Source organism: Micromys minutus (assembly GCF_963924665.1).
Source record: "Micromys minutus genome assembly, chromosome: 32".
Classification (NCBI taxonomy): Eukaryota; Metazoa; Chordata; class Mammalia; order Rodentia; family Muridae; genus Micromys; species Micromys minutus.
This window is the reverse complement of record NC_137967.1, coordinates 16,846,192-16,864,857: the sequence shown is the minus strand read 5'-3', so window position 1 is coordinate 16,864,857 and position 18,666 is coordinate 16,846,192. Positions and strand designations below refer to the sequence as shown.

The following is an 18,666-nucleotide window of genomic DNA, read 5'->3' as shown; positions in this document are numbered from 1 at the left end:
GCTGAGTCCTGCCCTAGTCTTTTTTTTTTTTTCAAATACATTTATTTATTGTGTGTGCAAATGTATCATAGGATATGTCTGTGTGTGTGTGTGTATGTGTGTGTGTGTGTGTGTGTGTGTGTGTGTGCGCGCGTGTGTAAGTCAAAGGGCAATTTGCAGGAGTTTGTTCTCACTTTCCATCACATGGCCCCAGGGACTGAATTCAGGTCCTCGGGCTTAACCTCAAGGGCCTTTATCTGCTGAGCCATCTCACCGGCCCCTACCACAGATGGCAAAACTCATTTGGCTCCATTACAGTCTTCAAGAGGTACGCATTCTTCCTACTCCCATTCCAAAGACAAAGAAACTGAGGCCCAGTGATGCCCTGTGATTGCTGAAGTTCCCATAGCCAGGAATGCCTGAGCTGAGATTTGAATCCAGATTATCAGGGTGACAGTGTAAGAGGTTGTCTTGAGAGTCTCAGGGACTGTGTGGGCTAGGCCTGGGTCCAGGAGTCCAGAGATGCTGGGGGTAGGGTACTGAGTATTTGAACGGGGGTGGTATGCAAATTCTTGAGCCAGCAGGGCTGGGGTGGAGGTCTGGGCTCTGGCAAGGGAGAGGTTGGTGTTTCCAGATCCCCACCCCAGATGGATGTAGAGCAGAGAAGGGAATGTTTGTTTCCCCCACCACCCACCCTTTGGGTGACATCACAGCAGAGTAGCCAATGTCCAGGACCCCCCTCCCCCCACCTTTCCAATTCCTTTTCCCTCCCAGCCCAAGGCTGGGGCTGAACAGACAGACCAAGGAGCTCTGGAGGTGTCTGGAGGTCACTGGTAAGAAACAGTCAGCTGGCTACTCTGGAGTGGACTGGGCTGAGCCACCCTAGGAACACAACCTAGGGTTCTGGGAGGTCTGGGAAGGGAGATTAACATGGGAATTAAATTCAAGGGCTTCTAAGCCAGGCTCTGGGTTCAAATCCTATGCTCTCGTTTTGAGGGAGGGGTGGTCCTTTGATCTCTTGTGGTCCAGGCTGGGTTCCAGTTTATGTAGCTAAATATAACTTTGGACTTTCCCCTCCCAAAAATGTACAACCATGCTGAGTATATGTGGTGTGGGGATGAATCCAGAGCCACACACATGCTAGGCAAGGCTCTGTCTGAATACCAGTCTACTTTCTCTGTAGCTCTTCCTTTAGTGTTTTCAAGACACAGTCTCAGATTCTTCCTATAAATCCCAGGCTGGCTTTAGATTCCTGGAAAGCCTCTGATTTTAGTCTCACGAGTTCTGGCATTACAGGTGTGCCCAACTGTACCAACTATATACCTGTGCAGCTTCAGTCTATTCCTTTGTCTTCACTTTCCCATCTGTAAAATGGGCAGATGGGGCCCCTCTGAATTGCTGGTGGAGTATGTGAATTGCTGGGAAAGGGTTCTTGGCCTTTGAACGTGGATGCTAGAGAGGGAGCATTGCTCCCATACGTAGGCAACAGGACTCAAAATTTAGTTGGTGCCTCTGTTTAATGTTCCCCTTTTGTTGGGAGCAACTGGTGGGCTACTATGGTAGAAAGGCTGGGTATGGAAGGCAAGAGCGATGGTTTTCATGCCTGTAACCCCAACATGACACTTAGAGGTGGAGAGAGGCAGGAGGATCTAGAGTTCAAGGTCACCCTCCCTCGGCTACACAGGGAGTGTGAAGCCTGCCTGCATTACCAAGAGACTTTGTCTCAAACATATAAAGATGGCTGAATCTGAGAAACAGATGCATAGCCACCCATCCCCCCCTCTGCTCTCTGATGTGGCCAGAATTTAGTTTATATTAACTGAACACTTAACCACATATGAAGAATAGTCAAAGTACCTGTTTGCTGTGTGTGTGTGTGTGTGTGTGTGTGTGTGTGTGTGTGTGTGTGTGTGTGTGTTGAAGACAGAAGACAGATTTCAGGTTGGCCTCCAACTCACAGTCCTCTGACCTCAGCTTCCCAAGTGTTGAGTTTACAAGCTGGCACCATGCCCACGAAGCTACTTTTATTGGGTACATACTTCTCACAGGTGAGAAAACCAAGGCCCCAAAGAGAAGGATTTTATCCACGTACTCAGACTTAAGCACTGAAGCTGGGCCAACCTAAGGGGCCACAGGCTACACTGCCTAGGCGTTTCCTCTCAGCCTCCTTACATGGCCTTAGATAGTGCCCAGGGGCCAGGATGAGCTGAAGGCAAGATCATAGATGGCTTAGGGAAGCTGAAGGTCTAAGTGGGCAGAATTCATACATGAGGTAGACATAGAGGAGAGGGAGGAGGGGGCCAGAGCAGAATCCTTAGCTGGGTCATAGAAAGGCCCAGATGATGAGCCACACTAAGGGTTTGAACGGCACCAGAAAAAGACAATTAGAGCTGGGCCTGCTAAGCCAACTTCAAGGCCAGCCTAGGCAGCTTAGTGTGACTGTGCTTTAGACAGAACGGGGGGGGGGGGGGAGAAGGCTGGGGTATGTTGGAGAACATAGGCCAGCTGGTAGAGAGGGTAGCATGGGAGAGGCAAAGGGCTTGATCCCATAAAACCTGTTGTGGTTGAGCCTGAAATCCCAGCCCTAGGGAGGGAGGTTGATGAAGGAGGCTCGAAGGTTCCAGGCCATCCTCAGTTAAGTAGGGAGCCAGAGGCCAGCCTGGCGTATATGAGACTTTGTACCCCCCATGTACCAAATAAATATAGGGCTCAGAGGTAGCTCAGTGGTAGAGCATTTGGTCGGCAACTGTGAGCTCCTGGGTTCAATGCCCACCATTAATAAAAAGACATTAGATTTCTATTTTGTTGTTGTTGTTTTGTTTTTCTGAGACAGGGTTTCTTTGTGTAGCCCTGGCTGTCCTGGAACTGGTTCTATAGACCAAGGTGTCCTTGAGCTCAGAAATTTGCCTGCTTCTGCCTCCTGAGGGCTGAGATTAAGGGTTACCACTGCCTGCCTAAGATAGTATATTTCCAGATCTTAACACACAGTGTGTTTTAGAAACGGGGTCCTTGAAAAGTTTGGGTGAATTTCAGACCTATGCTAGGGTGGTGTCTCCAGAGATGATCTGTCAACAACCAACAAAGTTCTGCCTGACCACAATTCAACAGAGAACCCCATTCCCTCTTCCTGTAACACAAAACCAGGGACTCCCCGGAAGTCTGTCCCTCGCTTCCTTACCTAGTGGGATGGGCAGCTCTGAGAACAAAGAGTGCCTGCAGAGGGAACATTTCCTTCGGAAGCTGCCCCCACCCCTGCCCAGGAGCTGGGCATGTGGCTCAGGAAGGGCTCAGAGGCCTAAATATAACATGGGCTGGGCAGCTGCTCCAGGCACAGACGAAGCGGAGGGGGATGAAGAAGGGGACACTGTGTTGCCTGTGTCCTGCCTAGGCTTCCTGTGTCAGGTTTTCGGTACAGCCTCATTGCGTGGACCAGAGCAGGAATGTGGTCTTCAACAACCATTGTGCCAGGCTAAGATTCTCCACCAAGGCTCCCCACAGACCTCACTGACTTTCATTCTTTAAAAAGATTTACTCATTTTTATTTTATGTGCTTTAATGTGTTGCCTGCATGGATGTTTGAAGGTGCCAGATCCCCTAGGACAGACAGTTGTGAGCTGTTATGTGGTTGCTGGGAATTGAACCCAGGTCCTTTGGAAGAGCAGCCAGTGCTCTTAACCACGGAGCCATCTTCCCAGGCTCCCTCCTCTTTTGTTGTTTTTGTAATTTTTTTTTTCCTTTGAGATGGTCACATGCTGTAGCCCAGGTTGAAGCCAGAACGTGTTATATAGCCCAGGCTGGACATGAGCTACAAATCTTCCTGCCTTCCAGTACTTTTAGTACTATTTTTGAGACAGGGTCTCATGTAGCCCCGGCTACATCTTAACTCATAATCCTGTTTGCTTACAGGAGTCTCTGACCACACCCAGTTTACGACAGTCTATCTTTAACTTTACTTGTCAGGAAAATCGGGTCCCATGGCCAGGTCTCGAACTGGCAAGGTCTCTCTGGAATTTATTCAATTTGACCCCTCTTGCCCACCTCAACTCTCTCCCAGTGGCTGTGCAGATTTGGCCTGAAGGCACAGGTCTTGACTCTGCCTCATCCTGGCTATGTGACCCTGGACAGGAAACTTCTCACAGAGCCTTGATCCCTGTCCCTGTGAACAACTAGCATCTCTACGGGGAATTTTAGGTCTGTGGTTGCCTTCACTGGGCCTGGTTCACAGGGAAGCCATCTTAGGAGAGGTCTTCAGCTTGTGTGTAGGAGTTGAAAGGGTGCACAAGGGAGGCTGGGCTTGGACATAGAATCTAGGATTCCTAGGAGCACACAGGAGCCTTCAGAGACTGGGGGCCGGTGTGTGTGTGTGTGTGTGTGTGTGTGTGTGGTGATTACAGCACGTGTGTATGTGTCAAGAGGTTTGTCGAGTTTGGCCAATTGTGGCCTAAGTTGGTTGTGTCCCACAGACCCATTTCATGTAGTTGGCCTAGGGAGCTAAGGATGACCTTGAACTGTTTGATCCTCCTGCATCTGCCTGCCAAATGCTGGGATTGTCGTTGTGGTTGTATACCCCCTGGTTCAGATAGTGCTGGGGGATTGAACCCAGGGCCTTTGTGGATGTTAGGCAAGCTCTCTTCCAGCGGAGCTCTTTGCTCCAGTGGTGAGCTATGAAGGACCATTGTGTGGCACTGGGTGGGTGGGCGGGTGGGCAGGGGCAGAATGCTCCTGGCACAGCAGATGGGCTATTGTGGGAGGGAATGTGCCGCATGTGCCTGACCTTTTCCTCGGTGGCAGGGGTTGGCGGGCTGGCATGCCAGGTGGGGGCCAAGCTCAGAGTCAGCCTCCTCCTCCATGTCCCCAGGAAGGCCAGGCTGGAGTCTGCCTTCTCTGTGCCTTCCTCTTGGGTTGTGTGCGGGCGGCACACTGGTACAAATTTGCTTGGCCTCTCTAAGACAGCATATTTTCAGAAGTAAAGTGGCTGTCTAGTAACGTAGAAATGGTAGCGTATGTCTGTAACCCCAGTATTTGGGAGGCTGAAATGGGGGCGGGCAATAGTTCAAAGTCATCTTCAGCTACATAGAAGAGTTGAGGTTAACATGTTCTAAGACCCCGTCTCACACTCAAAGAATGTGACTCGGCCGGTGAAATGCCAGCTTCACACCCACAAAGCCCTGGGATTACCAGGTCTAGGATCCGAGGCTCTTCATTCAATTCAGAGTCTCACTATCTATGTACCCCAGGCTGGCCTGGAAATAGCCATTTGGCACTTGAGCACACAGACTTGTCAGAACGAGCACAGAGTCAGACTCTTAGGAAGCTACCAGGGGATATGAGGTAACACTACTGTGTGTGTTGTTCTTCGTAGAGCCCCAGACCCAGGAGGCCCAAGGACCTGAACGTACCGCTCAGGTGAGAGCTTGCTGGTTCTGCATAACCCCTCTCCATCTTCCCTGGGCCTGCCTGGTGTCCCACACCCTTTGTCTCTCCTCGGCAGGCAGCAAGACCTCAAAGGAAGAGTGACATTCCCAGTTACAGCTGCGCATCACCCCGAGTGGGACTCCCGCCAGGAGAAAAGACCATCACCCAGAAAGCGGTGAGGGGCCCCATTCTCCGTCCGCCTGATGCCGTCCCTGCTCTTGACTTCTCTGGCAAGCCCCCATCACTACCCCCACAATCCCTCCTTGCCTCAAGCCTCCGTCTTGTACCCCCAGGCCCAGCGGCAGCTGCTCCATGAGGAGCTGAAGCTGGTCCTACAGCAGAAGGAGGAGAGGAGACAGGAGCCTGAGCCCCACGTGACTCTCTGCAGAGCTATGGAGGTCAGGAGCCGCAGCGCTGAGGTGGGTGAAATCAGGTTACGGTGCCAAGAAGGCATGGCCCTGTCCCGGCTTCTCCCGGCCCTGGTAGCCCCACATGGAAGCTGAAAATAGTAAATGTGAGGGAGAAATTAACATACGTCAAATGCTCCACACAACATGAAGCTTATTAGATAGGTGCGGGTCACTTATGCCTACCGTGTTAGCTCAAGTTATCGAGTTCAAGGTCAACTTGAGCAACTTAGTAAGGCCCTGTCTCGAAAGGTTTAAAATCAAATTGTCACTCGGGGCCAGAGTACCCTAATCTACACAAGACCTTGGGATGAGTCCCCAGTACTAATGATGATGAAACCCAGCAGAGGGGCCAGTCTGAGAGGCTCAGTGGGTGCCTGCTGCCAAGGCTGATGAGCTGAGTTCAATCTTCTGGAAGCTACAAGGTAGAGGAATAGACCCGGCTCCTAAAATTGATTCCTTTGCCCTCCACACATATACAAACACATACATAAATGAATGTAAACAAAACTTAAGAAAAAAAACAAAAACAAAAAAAAAACAAAAAAAAAAAAAAAAAAAAGGAACCCAGAGGCTGGAGAGATGGCTCAGTGGTTAAGAGCACTGACTGCTTTTCCAGAGGATTTGTTTCGATTTCCAGCACCCACATGGGGGTTCAAAACTCCCAGAGATCTGAGACACTCCTCTGACTTCCCTTGACACCAAGCATGTATGTGGTGCACAGACATAGAAAAGCAAAATGCTTATGCATATAAAATCCTTTGTTTCGTTGCTTTGTTCCCCCCACACAATCTTTTTTTTTTTTTTTTTTTAAATTTTTTAATGACATGTTTTTTTTCTATGAAGTGTTGGAGATCCTGGAACTCACTCTGTAGACCAGGCTGGCCTCGGACTCAGAGATCTGCCTGCCTCTGCCTCCTGAGTATCAGAACTAAAGGTGTGCGCCACCACTGCCCAGCTCCCAAACCCTTTTAAAATAAATTTAGAAATACCTGGGTGTGATAACACAGGCTTCTAATCCTAGCCCTTGGGAGGCAGAGGCAGGTGGATCTCTGTGAGTTTGAGGTCAGTCTGGTATTCATAGTGAGTTTTTCAGGACAGCCAGAGCCTCCAGACCCTGCCTTGAAAAACAAAAACAACAACAACAAAAAACAAAAACAAAAACAAACAAACAAAAAACCCCAAAAACAACAACAACAAAAAATTCAACTGAAATATTTTATCTGAAGAGACTAATATAACCAAGCATGGATGCATGCATATGATCTGAGCACTTGTACTCAAGAGGCTGAGGCAGGGGGACTACTGTGAGTTAGAGACCAACCTAAAATACAGGGTAAGACCGTGAGTCAAAACACCCACTAGAGAGAGAAGAGCTGAGAAAGTGTGAAGTCACTGTGAAGGACTTGGGGACCCACAAGAGCAAATCCAGTCCTTTTGGTGCTTTATATGCAATCTTAGGCAGGTGACCTAACTTCTTGGAGTCCCAGCTTCCCCACTGGTAAGATGGGGCCATCTGCCCAGGCTGCTACCAAGAGCAGACCCACAGTCACTGCCATTGCTTTCAGATACGATGTTAGCAGTTTTAACCTCTTCTGAGTACCAGGCTGGATGGCTCTACTTACAAAGGAGCCTTATTAAGGCTGAGGATGACAGGCAAAGGGGTGTCACACGGCTTATCCCTAAGACAAGGCTTGCCTGTTTAATGTGCTTTGAGGCATTAAGTAAGTCACTTTAACTTTCTAGGCTTTACTGACTTCCTGTGACTTCCAAAAAACATGGGGAGACGCAAGGAGATGCTGCCCGGAGGGGAGTGGAAGGACCATAATGTTCCAAGAAGCCCCCCTGCAATGAATATTCCCATATTCCCCTGCTCTAGTCCCTCCGGGCCATTGCAGTAGGGCTCCCCCTGGCTGGTCGCAATACCCCCGCACTCACCCTCGTTCATCCTTGCTTGTTTAGGTCTCGGTTCACAGCCACACATTCCTTTCACACCACCCAACTTTGCAGTACAGTAAAAGGTTCGAGAAGTGCAAGGTGCTCCGCAAAAATCGTGTGGTTTCCTAGACAGAATCAGACCTCTCGCTTCCCCTTCCGGGAAGCAGATGTGAACCCTTTAGCGTGTTTCAGAGCCAGGGCCAGTAAATACCACAGATGCCACTTCTGCTGCGGTCACCATTCATTACCCACGCATCCCCTCTTCATTGGATTCCCTTTCCCGGGGGAGTTAAGCATGTCTTGGAGTTAGAGAGGTCACAACAGCATTCTCACACATAATCAAGCCCACAGGGGGCAAGACCCCATTCTTCCATCCTGCGTGGCTTAAGGGTGTCTTCCTTTATTAGAAGCCTGCCTTTGTTCTGTAGGAATAACTATGATCAAGTTGAGTATTTTATATAAATGTTTTCGTTTGTTTAGTTTTGTGTTCGGAACAGAACTCAGAACCTCGTATGTGCTGGAGTTCTACCACTGAGTTAAATCTCTAGGCTTGTTGGGTAGTTACTAAAGCCCCACATAGTCTTCAGAATATGGATATTGGAATTGGCATTTTTGTCTTATGCCTTCGAGGCTTTCAAGGGTGTTCTGGGCTACAGGAGTCCTTGTCTCAAAATTAAAAGAAAGGGAAGAAAGGAAGGCAAATTATTAAGTTTCTCAAAATCGCTTATTTGACTCTCCCAGTCCTGCCCCATGATCTTGCCCCGCCCATTTATCCCCTCTTCTTCCAGCCCCGCCCCTCGCTTCTCCGGACCCCGACCATCCCGGAGAGTGAGCGGGACGCGAGAGCTATTTAACCACAAGGCGGGTCCTGAGGAAGGAACGCCATGGCAAGCTCTGGGCGAGCTGCCGTCCTGGAGCTCCATGGCCATCCCTTGCTGCCCCTCGCAGGAGCTGAGACGAGCGGAGTTGGTGGAGATTATCGTGGAGACCGAGGCGCAGACCGGGGTCAGCGGCTTCAACGTAGCAGGCGGCGGCAAAGAAGGAATCTTTGTCCGCGAGCTGCGAGAAGACTCACCGGCGGCCAAGAGCCTCAGCTTGCAGGAAGGTAGGCGTGGTCTGTACATGGCGAGGCGGAGCCGGCCTATGGGGGCGGGGTTAGGAATCTGCCTAGGCTTTGGCTGGAGGCGTGGCTTAGGGAGGGCGGGGCGAGCCGGCCTGCGGAGGCGGAGTTAGGAATCTGCGTCGGGTACGGGGCGTGGTGGGGGCGTGGCGGGGGTGGGGCGGAGTCTGAAGGCCTGGTGGGTCATGGTTGACCTGCCGGGGTGTGGTTAGGTATCTGCCTAGAGTCCTGGCAGGTTGAAACTGAAGATGTGCCTATTTGTCAGGAGGCGGGGCTGGGGTTGTGGTGAGGCTTTCCTTGTTCTGAATCTAGCTCCTCAAGCATGCCAGGCCCTCCGTTCTACCACCGAATTAAATCCCATTCATTGTTTTGGGGGCTCGGGAAGGAGCCCAGGCCCACGCTGAACCCGCTGTACGGTCGCGGATGAACTTACTCCATCTACCAAATGCTAGGAAACAGGCATGCGCCTTCATGCCCTTTTTAAAATTTTGAGTCTAAGTTGCTCGAGTTGACCTTGAACTTCCTGGGTAACCCTGGCCGGGTTTAGACTTAAAAAATAATTATTTTATTTGTATGGATGTTTTGCCACCGACTCTGTCGGTGTGTCATGTATCTGTTGTACCCCTGGAGGGCAGAAGAGGGCTCGGAATCCCCCGTGTGCCGCCAAGGATAGACCCTCTGGAAGAGCAGAGAGCAACAGCTGAGCCATCTTGCCAGCCCTTGGCCTTGAACTTTTGATCTTTCTGCCTTAGCCTCCGGGGTAGCTAGGATGACAGGCCTGAGTGGCCGTGCCCATTGTGTTGGACTCCCAGAACCCTCGTGATATTTCTGTGTCTCCATATTTTCATCTTTAAGTGGGAATAATTAGCACTGACCTCATGAGGTTATTATGTAGCTGGAATGAGTCAGGTTTTGAAAACAGCACACAATTAAGTGTCACACAGTAAGCACGATGTAAGTGCTAATTAATGCGTTATTGGGACAGGAAAAAGGGGCGGAGTTAACTGGAGATGGAGAGAGGAGCTGAATTAAATGAGAGATGTTTTTAAGAAACATGGATAAAGCTGTTTCGACTTATGCACTGCATGCAGCAACTATTCGGTTTTAATTAATCATTTTTGACGTGTATATGTTCGTTTGTGTAATGCTGGGGATGGAACCCAGGGCTTTTAGGACTTGCTAGGCAAGTGCTCTATAAACTGTGCTCCTCCACTAATGAAGTACATACCCGCTCCACAAGTTATTTACTAAGCATCTTATTGCTTTGGCTAAAATGGTGAACAGAACACGGAAAGGTCCCTACACATAAGCTTACAGAATAGTGGGGTGATACTGGTGAGAAGGGAGGGGGAAGGGCAGTTTTGAAGGGTTCATAAGGACTATGAATTTTATTCTGGAGCCTAAGCAGAAGAGACATGGAAATGCAAGGAGTTGAGCTGCTCTCTTTACAGTGGACTGAAATGCAAGAGGCAGCATTGGGGGCAAGACCAATTAGCCTCAAAGAGGTGATGGGTGGGCAGGCATAATATGGGGTTGTTGGAAGGACTTGAATTCAAAAATTCAGGACTAGGTGTGGGGTACCATAGAGAGGGAGGCCTCAAGGATGCTTCTAGGCATCACCTTTAGGTGGGGCTGTACCTCAGTGGTAAAGTGGTTGGCTAGGTTTCATCCCCGATTTGTGGGTTGTGGGGAATCTCCAAGGAGGTTTTACCTGAGGACTGGGTGGCCTGCAGATACCTGTTTGGAGAAAGACAAGCTGTGAGTGGGGTTTTTTTTTTTTGTTTGTTTGTTTGTTTGTTTGCTTGCTTGCTTTAAAACTCAAGGACAATTTTATTACAGACTGGGAGGAAAACGCCAATGCGGTCTATCTGTAAGTTTTAGCAGTTGCTGAGGAGGAAGAGGAAGAGAGAAAGTCGGGTCTTTTCAGCTTAGGGTCCAAGAAAGCAATGAAGGTTAGTCAGCAGTCACATGGCTAAAGGCACGGGGAACGGGGACCCTCGGAGAAAGAGTAAGAAAACACAAAACATGGTGTCAGGAAAATCATGCCCAGGCCCCGAGCAGTATCCAAGAGAAACAGAAATGGAAAAGAAAGAAGAGTTGCCAGGCAGAGTACTACACGACAGAAACTTAGCAAAAGGCTGCCTTAGTTGTTTCTTGTTTGGTTGGTTGGTTTGGTTAGGTTTTTTGAGGCAGCCTTTCTCTGTGTAGCCCTGGTTATCCTGAACTCGCTCTAGACCAGGCTGACCTCGACCTCACTTGCTTCTGCCTTTGCCTACCAAGTGCTGGGATTAAAGGCATGGGAGTTCACAATATGTCTGTGCCTTCAGTCCCAGGGCACCTAACACCCTCTTCTGGCTTCTATAGTCCCCAGGGACGTACATGGAGCAGAGGCACTTATGCAAACAAAATGCTCATACGTTAAAAACAAACACACAAAAGCCCCACTAAAATATAATAATAAAACTCCAAAAATGTATCTAGAGGGGACTTAAAGTACAGGAAGTGCAGGGCAGATGTATACAGGGTTCATGCAAATATTATAATGTTTATGTGAGATTTGTACATTCATAGTTTTAACATTCGGGGGGGATGGTGCTCCAGAAAATTCCCTGCAGAGACTGGGGGACCACTTGTAAGTGTGACGGGGAGCAGTCAAGGATAGAAGCGTAAATGTGGGTGTTAGAAATAGATGTCTTACTAAGCTTCACAAAATTCCCCAACTGGGATACTATAAAATCCTACTACTCAGGAGGCTGAGAAAAGTGGGTTGATAGTTTGAGGCTAGATCAAGACCAGCCTGAGTTACCCAGAGAAACCCAGCTGAAAGCACAAACCAATAAAAAAGGCTGGAGAGACGGCTCAGTGGTTAAGACACTGGCTGAGCAGAGGGGACAGGATTTGTTTCTAATGTCCTTGTTGGGCAGCTTACAACTCTCTCCAGTAACTCCAGTTCCAGGAAATCTGAAGCTCTCTCTGGTTTCTGTGGGAGCCAACATACGTACATACATATACAAACACACATACTCATACATACACTCTCACACAAACATGTCACACACACACATATACAAACACTCACACACTCACTTAAACAAAAATAAAATACACATGACAACAGATACAATAGAGACTGGAGAGATGGCTCAGTGGTTAGAGCACTAACTGCTCTTCCAGAGGTCCTGAGTTCAATTCCCAGCAACCACATGGTGGCTCACAACCATCTGTAATGGGATCTGACGCCCTCTTCTGGTGTGTCTGAAGACGGCTACAGTGTACTTACATATAAAAAATAAATAAATCTTTTTAAAAAGAGTGCTGAGCTTCCAGAATCCATGTCAGGTAGTTTATATCCACTAGTAATTCTGCCTCTAAGGTATGTGATGTCTTCTTTTGGCCTCAGAGAGCATCCACATAAACAAAGCAGATATACACATAGGCATATATTAAAAGAGGAGAGAGCAAGTGTGGCCACACACTTTAATCCCAGCACTTGAGAAGCAAAGGCAGGTGGATCTCTGTTAAACTGAGGCAAAGACAATTCGAGGTCAGTGTGTCTATCATGTGGACGCGTAGCACTGGAGACTGACTGAACCAGGGCATCCTGTGACTAGGCGAGTCTGCTCTGTGGCAGAGCCCCACCGCCAGTTTCAACGGTGTGTTCTTATGAGTTGAAGAAGAAGGGGAAGGAACCATCCACAGAGAGTAAGGTACCTCCGTATAGGTTATCAACTTCATGACCCACAGCCGGGTGTGGTGGCAAACGCCTGTAATCTTAGTACTGGAGATGGAGGTAGAGGGGGTCAAGGGTTTAAGATCATCCTCGGCAATACAGTCAGTGAACGGAGTTACAGGACACTCCTGTGGGCGCTCAGGGATGATGCTTTTTGATTCCCATCTCACAAGGAACCCTCTGGTTGGATGCGAGTGGAGAGGCAACCATAAGTGGCCCGAGTGGATGGGTTCCTTCCGGAAAGGGGCGGGGCTAAAACCAATGCGACCAGTTCCGTTCTTAGAGCCCTAACCTCTGAAATTTCCTCTCCTCAAGACAGAGGCCTATGATATGTGGGGTCAAAATCCGGGCCTGGGCCTCTCTTGACTGACTCCTAGGAAGTGGGGGACGGCCCACGTGTGGGTGGAGTCGGGAGACACTCATCCAGGGCCACCTCCACCTCGCTTGCAGGGGACCAGCTGCTGAGCGCCCGCGTGTTCTTTGAGAACTTCAAATATGAGGATGCACTCCGCCTGCTGCAATGCGCCGAGCCCTACAAGGTCTCCTTCTGCTTGAAGCGCACTGTGCCCACCGGGGACCTGGCACTGAGGCCCGGGACGGTGTCTGGATACGAGATGAAAGGCCCGCGGGCCAAAGTGGCCAAGCTGGTACGCGTGCTTAGCCCGGTCCCGGTCCAGGACAGCCCCAGCGACCCGGTCACTGCGCCGTAAACCCTACTTCCTGCCACCGTGGCCCACTTTGGCCCTCTGTCTTGTCACTAACCCAACACTAATTCGCCCCCTGCCTCTTATCCTCTGCTCCTAAATAGTCCTGTCAAAGGGTGCACCTATCAGCAGGTGGTTCTCACCCTTCTCCACCCTGCAACCCCGGGCTTATTAGGGGTCATGGAGTCCAGGAAGGCCTGATTTGAGCCCAGCGGCTGTTACGATACTAGGTGACCCAGTTTCTTTACCTCTCTGGGTCCCAGTTTCCCCATCTCTACAATAAGGATGTTGGGGAGATGCTAGAATAAGGGCTGGAATTTTTGGCTTTCCGTTGCCACACCCCCGTTCACCCGCTATGGGATTCTGAATGCCTGTCATTGCCTTCCTGGGGTGACGTGACAGGCAGGAAGATGGATGTGTTTTGGGGTATACTCTACCCCAAAACTTCTCCCAGCCCTGGTATACTAGGTGGGTTATTTTTCTGTCTACTCCCAGCCTCCCACTGTCCCACAGCCTCCTGCCTCTCTCCTCTCTCCTCAGAACATCCAGAGTCTGTCCCCTGTGAAGAAGAAGAAGATGGTGCCTGGGGCCCTGGGGACCCCTGCAGATTTGGCCCCTGTTGACGTCGAGTTCTCTTTTCCCAAGTTCTCCCGACTGCGTCGGGGTTTCAAAGCCGATGCTGTCAAGGGACCTGTCCCAGCTGCCCCTGCCCGACGACGTCTCCAGCTGCCTCGGCTACGTGTCCGAGAAGTAGCTGAAGAGGCCCAGGTAGCCCGAATGGCTGCTGCTGCTCCTCCCACAAGGAAGGCCAAGGCAGAGGCCGAGGTAGCCACAGGAGCTGGGTTCACAGCTCCTCAGATAGAGCTAGTAGGGCCTCGGCTGCCTAGTGCTGAGGTGGGTGTTCCTCAGGTCTCAGTCCCCAAGGGGACCCCATCAACAGAGGCAGCCAGCGGCTTTGGCCTTCACCTGCCAACCCTTGGGCTAGGAGCCCCAGCTGCGCCGGCTGTGGAGCCCCCAGTCACAGGAATCCAGGTTCCGCAAGTGGAGCTCCCCAGCCTGCCCTCTCTACCCACTCTTCCCGCACTTCCATGCCTAGACACCCAGGAAGGGGCTGCAGTGGTAAAAGTCCCTACCCTGGATGTGGCAGCTCCGTCTGTGGGGGTGGACCTGGCTTTGCCAGGTGCAGAGGTGGAGGCCCAGGGAGAGGTACCCGAAGTGGCCCTCAAGATGCCCCGTCTCAGTTTCCCCCGTTTTGGGGTTCGAGGGAAGGAAGCTACTGAAGCCAGGGTAGTCAAGGGCAGCCCAGAGGCCAAAGCAAAGGGTCCCAGACTTCGAATGCCCACCTTTGGGCTTTCTCTCCTGGAACCCCGGCCCTCTGGCCCAGAAGCTGTTGCTGAGAGCAAGCTGAAGCTACCCACCCTCAAGATGCCCTCTTTCGGCATTGGTGTGGCTGGGCCTGAGATCAAGGCACCCAAAGGGCCTGAAGTAAAGCTTCCTAAAGTTCCTGAGGTCAAACTCCCAAAAGTGCCCGAGGCAGTCATTCCAGATGTGCAACTCCCTGAGGTACAGCTGCCCAAAATGCCAGACATGAAACTTCCGAAGATCCCTGAAATGGTTGTACCTGACGTTAGCCTACCGGAAGTGCAGCTGCCCAAAGTCCCTGAGATTAAAGTTCCAGACATGAAGCTCCCGAAGGTGCCTGAGATGGCTGTGCCGGATGTACATCTTCCAGATGTACAACTCCCGAAAGTTCCAGAGATGAAGCTCCCAGACATGAAGCTCCCGAAGGTGCCTGAGATGGCTGTGCCGGATGTACGACTCCCGGAAGTTCAGCTGCCCAAAGTGTCTGAGGTGAAGCTCCCAAAGATGCCCGAGATGGCCGTACCCGATGTCCACCTCCCAGAGCTGCAACTGCCCAAAATGTCCGAGGTGAAGTTCCCAAAGATACCCGAGATGGCCGTGCCCGATGTACGACTCCCGGAAGTTCAGCTGCCCAAAGTGTCAGAGATGAAGCTCCCTAAGATGGCCGTACCCGATGTACGACTCCCGGAAGTTCAGCTGCCCAAAGTACCTGACATTAAACTTCCTGAAATGAAGCTTCCAGAAATAAAACTCCCCAAAGTGCCTGAGATGGCCGTGCCCGATGTCCCCCTTCCAGAGCTGCAGCTGCCCAAAGTGTCAGACATTCGGCTACCTGAAATGCAAGTGCCACCGGTCCCAGAGGTGCATCTTCCCAAAGTGCCGGAGATGAAGTTGTCTAAGGTTCCCGAGGCACAGAGGAAATCTGCAGGGGTGGAGCAGGCAGAAGGGACTGAATTTAGTTTCAAGTTGCCCAAGATGACTGTGCCCAAGTTGGGGAAAGTGGGCAAGCCTGGGGAGGCAGGTATTGAGGTTCCAGACAAACTCATAACACTTCCCTGTCTGCAGCCAGAGGTGAGCACTGAGGCAGCTCATGCTGGTGTCCCTTCCTTCTCTCTACCCTCTGTGGAGCTTGACTTGCCTGGGGCCTTAGGCCTGGAGGGACAAGTCCAAGAAGGTGTCTCGGGCAAAGTGGAGAAGCCAGAGGGTCCCAGGGTGGCAGTGGGTGTTGGAGAGGTGAGCTTCCGTGTGCCCTCTGTGGAGATTGTCACCCCTCAGCTGCCCACGGTTGAAGTTGAGAGAGAGAAGCTAGAGATGGTGGAGATGAAAGTCAAACCCACTTCCAAGTTCTCTCTGCCCAAATTCGGACTTTCAGGGCCCAAAGCTGTCAAGGCAGAGGTGGAGGGGCCTGGGAGAGCCGCCAAGCTGAAGGTATCCAAGTTTGCCATCTCACTCCCCAAAGCTCGAGCAGGGACTGACGGGGAAGCAAAGAAAGCTGGGGAAGCGGGGTTGCTGCCTGCCCTTGATCTGTCCATTCCACAGCTCAGCCTGGATACCCAACTGCCCTCAGGCAAGGCGGAAGTAGCGGCTGAGAGCAAGCCTAAAGGGTCCAGATTTGCTCTGCCCAAGTTTGGGGTGAAAGGCCGGGACTCTGAAGCTGATGTACTAGTGGCGGGGGAGGCTGAGCTCGAGGGAAAGGGTTGGGGATGGGATGGGAAGGTGAAGATGCCCAAACTGAAGATGCCATCTTTTGGGCTGTCTCGAGGAAAGGAAGCAGAAATTCAGGATGGACGTGTCAGCCCGGGGGAAAAGCTGGAGGCCATATCTGGGCAGCTTAAGATCCCTGAGGTGGAATTGGTCACACCAGGAGCTCAGGAGGCAGAGAAGGTCGCCAGTGGAATGAAGTCATCGGTCCTCCAGGTGTCCACCACTAAGCAGGTGGTTGCAGAGGGCCAGGAGGGTGTACAGAGGATGCCCACATTAGGTATCTCTCTGCCCCAGGTGGAACTGGCCAGCTTTGGGGAGGCAGTCCCTGAGACTGTAGCCCCTTCTGCAGAGGGCACAGTAGGCTCTAGGGTCGAGGTGCCACAGGTGATGCTGGAGCTGCCTGGAACGCAGGTGACAGGTGGTGATCTGCTAGTAGGTGAGGGCATCTTCAAGATGCCCACGGTGACAGTGCCCCAGCTAGAGCTGGATGTCGGGTTGGGCCATGAAGCCCAGGTTGGTGAGGCAGCCAAAAGTGAGGGTGGGTTAAAGCTAAAGTTGCCCACACTGGGGGAAGGAGGTGGAGGAGAGGGTTCTGAGCCCCAGGGTCCGGAGGCCCAGCGCACCTTCCACATCCCATTGCCTGATGTGGAACTCACGTCACCAGTGAGCAGCCATGCTGAGTACCAGGTGGTTGAGGGCGATGGGGATGGCGGGCACAGACTCAAGGTTCGGCTGCCCCTGTTTGGTCTGGCGAGGGCGAAGGAAGGAATAGAAACTGGAGAAAAGGTTAAGAGTCCAAAGCTCAGGCTACCCAGAGTGGGCTTCAGCCAAAGTGAGCCGGTCTCTGGAGAAAGCTCTCCCAGTCCTGAGGAGGAAGAAGGCAGTGGGGAAGGGGCTTCCGGTCGCCGGGGTCGGGTCAGGGTCCGCCTGCCTCGCGTAGGTTTGGCTTCCCCCTCCAAAGTCTCTAAGGGACAGGAGGGTGATGCGAGCTCCAAGTCCCCAGTTGGGGAGAAGTCACCCAAATTCCGCTTTCCTAGGGTGTCCTTAAGCCCCAAGGCCCGGAGTGGGAGTAGGGACCGGGAAGAAGGTGGATTCAGGGTCCGACTGCCCAGTGTGGGATTTTCAGAAACAGCAGCTTCAGGCTCCACCAGGATTGAGGGATCCCAGGCGGCTGCCATCTGAAGCCCTGGGACAGCTGTGGATTCCCCGTCTTGTCTTCCCATCCCCCAGCCCAGCTCCCCATTTTGTGTGTGAAATTACTAGCACTAATCCTCAGAGGGCTTCAGGGTGGGCAGTTGACTCAGGCCGGAGCCAGTATTCTGTGCCACCTCATTGGCCGAAGTGCCTGTATATCATGCCGAGCTATGTGAATAAAATAATTCAAAAGTTGCCCTGTGTCCTGGTTCTTGTGTGTGTGTGTGTGTGTTGGGGGGCGGGGGGACGCAAGGTCTCTTTATGTTCCCTCATATGGCTTATGCAGTGTTTTCTCAGCTTGAACTTAAAATCTTCAGCCTTGGGGGGGCGGGGGGGAGGATGGAGAGATGGCTCCGAGGTTAAGAGCACTGGCTGCTCTTCCAAAGGTCCTGAGATCAATTCCCAACAACCACGTGGTGGCTCACAACCATCTGTAGTGGGATCTGGTGCCCTCTTCTGGCCTGCAGACAGAAAGCTGTATACATAATAATTAAAAAAAAAAAAAAAAAATATATATATATATATATATATATATATATATATATATATATATATATATATATATATATATCTTGCAGCCTCAGCCTCTCAGTGCTGGGACTAAAGACAAGCATCTCCCCTTGCTCTTCACAGTTCCCAGAGGCCTTTGCGAAGGACCTGTAGAAAGACACCCCCCCCCCTGCAGAACACAGCAGGGCCCCTCTGTGGAGAGTCAGTTGACCTCTGCAGGTGAACTCTTATCCATCTTCCCTTTCCGTAAGCAAGACTTTGTTTCACTTCTGGTAGTCTGGGCATTTTGTGCTTCAGGGCTTTTATGTATACTGGGCAAGTATTCTACCCCAGAACTACATCCCCATCTTTCCTTTAAAAACATTTGTAATTTAGTATTTCATGTATATGAGCGTTTTGTCTGTGCACTGTATGTATGCCTTGTGCCTGTGGACCGAATGCTTGTGAACCACCATGTGGGTACTAGGCTGTATCCAGGTCTTCTGGAAGAGCAGCCCAGTGCTCCTAATTGCTATCTCCCCCTACCCTCTTGGCTTCTTTGTTTTTCGTTTCTTTTTTGGAAACAGTCTCATATAACCCAGACAGATTTCAAAGTATGTAGCC

General features: G+C 51.1%; 1 protein-coding gene across 1 annotated transcript; it reads left to right on the top strand.

Moving 5' to 3' along the window:
• Positions 1-754: 754 nt before the first annotated feature.
• On the top strand, positions 755-17,700 carry PRX (periaxin). The gene is made up of 7 exons (XM_080908409.1): positions 755-812; positions 5,342-5,385; positions 5,471-5,569; positions 5,688-5,813; positions 8,688-8,844; positions 13,040-13,236; positions 13,834-17,700. Exons 4-7 carry the CDS (start codon positions 5,787-5,789, stop codon positions 17,539-17,541), a joined length of 4,089 nt encoding a protein of 1,362 aa, XP_080764535.1. The 5' UTR covers positions 755-812; positions 5,342-5,385; positions 5,471-5,569; positions 5,688-5,786; the 3' UTR covers positions 17,542-17,700.
• Positions 17,701-18,666: the final 966 nt, after the last annotated feature.

What these genes read in the sequence shown, in the direction of transcription:
- PRX (XM_080908409.1), top strand. Translation starts at nt 5,787, where the DNA reads ATGGAGGTCAGGAGCCGCAGCGCTGAG. An exon ending in TCAGGAGCCGCAGCGCTGAG is followed by an intron (nt 5,814 to 8,687) that starts GTGGGTGAAATC and finishes TGCCCCTCGCAG; the next exon opens with GAGCTGAGACGAGCGGAGTT. An exon ending in GGGCCAAAGTGGCCAAGCTG is followed by an intron (nt 13,237 to 13,833) that starts GTACGCGTGCTT and finishes CTCTCTCCTCAG; the next exon opens with AACATCCAGAGTCTGTCCCC.